The 5,932-nt window shown below is 45.2% G+C and overlaps 1 protein-coding gene across 1 annotated transcript; it reads right to left on the bottom strand.

The window, feature by feature from the left end:
* Nucleotides 1–1,733: 1,733 nt before the first annotated feature.
* LOC130540554 (serine/threonine-protein kinase MARK2-like) lies at nt 1,734–2,831 on the bottom strand. The gene has a single exon (XM_057298952.1). The coding sequence runs from the start codon at nt 2,829–2,831 to the stop codon at nt 1,734–1,736; it is 1,098 nt and encodes a 365-aa protein (XP_057154935.1).
* Nucleotides 2,832–5,932: the final 3,101 nt, after the last annotated feature.

Raw genomic sequence — 5,932 nt, 5'->3', positions numbered from 1 at the left:
GGATTACAGGCGTGAGCCACCGTGCCCAGCTGACTTTTTTCTTCTTACATGGCTGTCATAGAACCTCTATTAGACTTTTAATGTCTGTGGGATTAGTAGAGATAAACTCTTTTTTATTTCTGATATTAGTAATTTGTGTTTTCTCTTTTTCTTGGCTAGCCAGTCCAGAAGTTTATCAATTTTACTTATTGTTTCAAAGATTAGCTTTTGGTTTCAGCTTTTATGTTTTGATTTTCTCTATAATTTTCCTCTTTTTAATGTCATCCATTTTTTTCTAATTTTTTTCTTCTGTTTTAGGTTTATGTAATTCTTCTTTCTCTAGTTTCCTAAGGTGGAAGCTTAGATTTTTAATTTTACATATTTCTTCTTTTCTAATAGATTCATTCAATACTATAAATTTTCCTCTAGCACTGCTTTTGCTGCATCCCATACATTTTGATAAGCCATATTTTCATTTTCATTTAGTTCAAAATATTTTTTAAAATTTATCTTGAGACTTCTTTGACCCATGTGTTATTTGGAAGTATGTTGTCTAATGACCAAATGTGGGTATGCTGCAACCCACAAATTTTGATGAGTCATATTTTCATTTTCATTTAGTTCAAAATATTTTTTAACATTTCTCTTGAGACTTCTTTGGCCTATGTGTTATTTGGGACTATGTTGTCTAATGACCAAATATTTGGTGGCTTTCCAGCTGTCTTTCTGTTACTGATTTCCAGTTTAATTCCATTGTGATGTGAGTATACTTTGTAAGATTTTTACTCTTTCAAATTTGTTAGAAGTGTGTTTTATGCCCCAGACCATGGTCTATCTTGGCGAATATTTCATCTGAGTTTGAGAAGAGTGTATATTTGTACTCGTTGGATGAAGTAGTCTATACATATCAACAGGTCCAGCTGATTGACGATGTCCTTCAGCTCAGCTATGTCCTGAGTCCATCAATTATTAGTAGATAGGTGTTGAGATATCCAACTATAACAGTGGATCTGTCTGGTTTTTCTTGCGATTCTCTCCTTTGATGGATTCCATATTTTGAGGCTCTGTTGTTAGGTCCCTACATATTAAAGACTGCTATGTCTTTCTGGAGAATTGACCCCTAGTCATTATGAAATGGCCCTCTTGCTCCTGGAAGTTGTGGTTGGCCACTTCGGACTCGGCCTCTGAAGCCTCCTCATGCCTGCGTGAAGGAGGTGGACGGCCCCTGGTTTTGTGAGGTTGGCTTACATGAGCTGCTGTTATCCACAGAGCAGCAGCCAGGGACTAGTGATGAAGTACTAAGTGTCTGGTCAGAGCTCTGGGCCTTATCTGTCTCCACGTCGACTCCCGCGATCGTTTTTGCCTTCGCTTAGTTTGTCGTCGAATCCACCTCGATGAAACCGTTTGTTTTTTCCTGTAAATGCTTCCCATTTTAGCAACGGCCGCTTGCAGTTTGGCCACAGAATCTAAGCTCTTCCTAGGCAATTTGCATATGTTTTTTTCGTAGTGCAAAACTCTCTCCTGGGGCTTCCACGCCTCCCGCAGCTCGGCCCAGCTCCTCCTGAGTCCCGGGATCTGGGGCTGAGCCCCCGCCGCGAAAACCTCCCGAGCCCAGGAGATGAGCGGTGGACGCTCGGGCCCGGAGCCCCTCGGCGCCCCGAGCTCGCGCTCCAGCCGCGGCCGTTAAGGGTTTTGATCCGTTACCCAACGGCTGTCGAAAGAGGAGCACGACGTGAACTTCCACCGACAGTCGTTTAAATACTGCAGGCGAAGGACGGGTTCTTATTGTGAGCACCTACTGAGCTCTGTTTAATATTTGGCAGAGGGCGAGGGTAATTTTTTGTTGTTTTGGGGGTTTTCTGTTTTTTATTTTTCGTTTTTTTTCTGTACCAAAAAGTGACTCTAATTTCTAATTGTGAATCCTGTCCTCCTCCGTCTTTGCTTTCAGGTTCCTTCAGGCAAACCGGCAGCTGAGTCCAGCTTGTGAACTTGAACTTGAACTTGCTGAAGAAGCTCCCGGCGGCCCTCTGCTGGCCGCCGCCTTTGCCAGAGGGAGAGGCTGGAGTCACCCTGTTGAGCCCCATTTCTGGGGCTTGGCACCTGTTGGGCTGCCCGGCCGCGCGTACCTGGTCCCATCGGGGGCTCTGCCCACTCCGCTGATGACGCGGGTAGAAGGGAGGCCGCAGGGACACTCTGGAGGGACTGTGCCGGGCGGGCACCCCCCAGCTGCTCACTGTGGGGTGCAGCACCGAGGCCTGGTTGGGCTGCAAGGAGACCGACTGGGATTCCCGGGCTGGTGGCCGGGGAGACGGGGTAGAGGTGAGAAGCAAGAGCTCAGGAGGCCTCAGGCCCCAGCGCTGTGGGGCTGCCATTGTCGTTCTGGGTGGAGGTCTGGCCAAACCGGCTTTTGCCCCGAGTGAGGAATTCTTGCTCATTTTGGTGTTGGTGGAGAGGTCGCTGTTCACAGCGGGGGTGGGGTTCGTCCCCTCCAGGCTAGTAGGGAGCTGGCTGGTGCATTGCTGTGTTGCTGCCCTTCTGCCCTGTCTCCTGATCCTGTTCAGACTCTGGGTGGCTCCTTTGAGTCTTCTCAGGCCGTGAAAGATGGGAAAGGCAGGTTGTTGAAACCACTGCTGCTCCGGGCTGGCAGAGACCCTGAGCTGTACCTCCTGGGATGAAAGCAGAACCCAGGAGCAGGCAGGTGACCACTGCTTCCTCATACTCCTCAGCAAGTCCTGGATATCTTCCTGTCTGTAACCCATGGATACCATGAACTTAGTTTGCAGGGGGTCCTCCCAGTGGGAGAGTGGCTGCACACAGCACTTAAGTTCCTCACCTTCATGACTCACATTCATCCATGGACCCCTCACACTGGCTCTGAAGGGCCTCTCTTGCTGCAATTGACAATGAGAAATTTCTTCAGCAAGTTTTCACTCTCCGGGGACATGGGGGAGGGAATGGAATACATCCTGCTCAGTACCTGCTCCTATAGCTCCTTGAAGTTCTGTCCATCGAAAAATAAGGATCCATTTACCAGTATATACAGGATAACTCGCAGACACCATACATCCACCAGCTCATATTTGTGGCCCTAGAAGAATTCCAGGACAGCCTAAGGGGACTGCCAAAAAAGGTATCCAGCTTGTTGCGAAAGGCGAATTTATTCCTGAACCCAATCTGCGATGTTCATGTTAACATGGACAATATATTTCTGGTGACAATACACAATATCTGTGGACAATGCACTTCTGGTAACAGCTTGCATAGCAGACACTTTTGGTGGAATTTGCTTCAGGCCTCTTTCCTGCTGCTGTGAGCAGGTATTCACAAACTTCTCGCTAGCGTGCTTTGTGATGAGGCAGAGATTCCTCACTACCAATCACAGCAAATACTTCACTATGTTGGGGTGATCCAAGCCTTCATGATTCCTACTTTGTGGATGGTGTCTGGAGGCTGGAGGAGATCTGCTGAGTCTCATCAATGAAATTCACGGCGGCTGCTTTCCCAGTCAGGATGTCCCAGGCCAACCCCACCTTAGCCAGGTTGTCCTTGACGATGGTCTCAAGGATCCTCGCTGCCAATAAGGATCCCTCCTCAGCAGAGATGGCTGAGAGGCCCTGCGGCGTGTGGGACTTACTGCTGGGCTTGGAGTCAAGGTGTCCCAGGTCAGCTTAATTTTGGGAAAAGCTGGTGAGAAGCTTGGTCCAAATCACCTGAAAAGAAAATCACTTGCATAGTTCACCTGAAGAACGGATCTCTATAATGGAATCAAAACACAATACTGGACAAAAATCAAATAAGCAAAAGCGACAAACTGAAAAGGAAATGCTGAGTAAAAAAGAACTTAAAAATTAGAAAAATAAAAGAAAAAAGAACAAGAAGAACCAGTAACCTCAGCCAAGCCAGGGACTTACATACATGCTTGGAATTCCAAAGCAGCGGTTCCTTATGAGGAAGAACTAAGCCTAGTAACAAGGCTGAGGATAATCTATGTGGCTTTCTCATGCTTTGGTCTCAAGAACTCTTTACTCTTAAAGAAAATATATTGAGGACCACAAAGAGGATTTTTTATTGATATGGGTTGCAGTTATGAATATTTACCTTATTAGAAATTAAAACCTCTAGGATGCTTCAATGGCCTTTTCTAGTTTGAAAAGATAACAGGCTGGGTGTGGTGGCTCACGCCTGTAATTCCAGCACTTTGGGAGGCCGAGGTGGGCAAATCACCTGAGCTCGGGAGTTCGAGAAAAGGTATAAAAATGTTTGGCTTTTAAAGAGCCCACAATATCTACACTTAAAATATTTCATTTTTTCTTTAAACTCTAAATGATTGGTCTCAAAATGATGCCACAACTTAGCTGGCATTATGATAGTGTATAAGTATGTTCTGTTGTGTACGACACAATGAGCTTCATTATTACCATCTGGGACACTGAGGGGAAGATAGCTTTCATCATATTTTCTCATTTAAAGTTTTGCCCAGTTTCATTTGCATAGATTCCCCTCTTCCATGAGCTGCTATGTCAGTCTCAGTATCTTTCAATGTAGAGTTTGCAGCTATGAGTTGAGAAAGCACATTTTCTACTCTTTTTAAGTGAATAATCCACTGTGCCCAGTGTACCTCTCCTTCAGCATAGGATAGGGACATCCAGGTACTGGACCCGTCACTGGCACCTCAGTGGGGAGAACCCAGATGCCCCTACATGATGTTTAAAGATGCTTTATATACATAAAAGTGCACAAATCATCAACCCACAGCTTGGTGACTGTTCACATATTGAACTCATCTATTTATCTAGTATCCAGGTCAAGAAACAGCCATTACAGCCCCCCAAGATCCCACACCCCTTTTCCAGTCACTTTCTCTGCAGTGATAACCACTCTTCTGTATTTTGACAGCATAGATTCATTTTGCTTATTTTTGAACTTTACATACATGGATTCATACAGTATTGGATCCTTTGTGTCTGCTTCCTTTGCTTAATTTGTTTTTTTTGTTTGTTTGTTTGTTTGTTTTTCTTGAGACAGAGTCTTGCTCTTGTTGCCCAGGCTGGAGTGCAATGGCACGATCTCAGATCACTGCAACCTCCACCTCCTGGGTTCAAGCAATTCTCCTGCCTCAGCCTCCCAAGTAGCTGGGATTATAGGGGCTTGCCACTATGCCTGGCTAATTTTTGTATTTTTAGTTGAGACGGGGTTTCGCCATGTTGGCCAGGCTGGTCTCGAACTCCTTACCTCATGTTCCGTCTGCCTCAGCCTCCCAAAGTGCTGGAATTACAGGCATGAACAACCACGCCTGGTCCTTTGCTCAATAGTTTTGTGAGATCCATCCATATTGTTTATTATTCTAAATGCTCATTGTGTGACTGTAACACAATTTGTTAATTTGTTTATTCATTTTACTGTTACTGGGCAGTTGAGTAGTTCTCAGTTTTCAGATGCTATAGTGCTGCCATAAACATCTTGTTCAGGTTTTTGGGGGGGACATATATATGGCTTTCTGTTGGATATATATAAATATATTAAAGGTGTGGCTGAACAACCATTTGACAGTTTATGCTAACAAGGTGACTCGTGGTAGGCCCCTTAGGCCGGGTGATATCAGCCTGACCTCCAGAGAGTGGGGTGGGGGCTGGAGACTGAGTTCAACCACATGGACAATAAGTCTATCATTCATACCCTATGTAATGAAGCCCCAGTAAAAACTCTGGATGCTGAAGCTCAGGTGAGTGTCCCTGATTGGCAGTACTCTATATGTGTTGTCTCACACATCCAAATCAGCAGGGTAATGCATTCTGAGGACCCCAGAGGCTTCACATTTGGAACCCTCTCAGACTCTGCTCTATCAGTCTCTTTCTTTGGCTAATTTTGATCTCTATCCTTTCCCTGAAATAAACTGTAACTGTGAGTATAACAGCTTTCAAAGAGTCCTGTGATTCTTTTTAGTGAATTTTTG

The sequence above is a fragment of the Pan paniscus genome, chromosome 8 (assembly GCF_029289425.2).
Source record: "Pan paniscus chromosome 8, NHGRI_mPanPan1-v2.0_pri, whole genome shotgun sequence".
Classification (NCBI taxonomy): domain Eukaryota; kingdom Metazoa; phylum Chordata; class Mammalia; order Primates; family Hominidae; genus Pan; species Pan paniscus.
This window is presented reverse-complemented; position numbering and strand designations above follow the sequence as displayed.

Excerpts from the sequence above, each read along its gene's own strand:
- LOC130540554 (XM_057298952.1), bottom strand. The coding sequence starts at position 2,831 with ATGAATGTGAGTCATGAAGGTGAGGAACTTAAGTGCTGTGTGCAGCCA.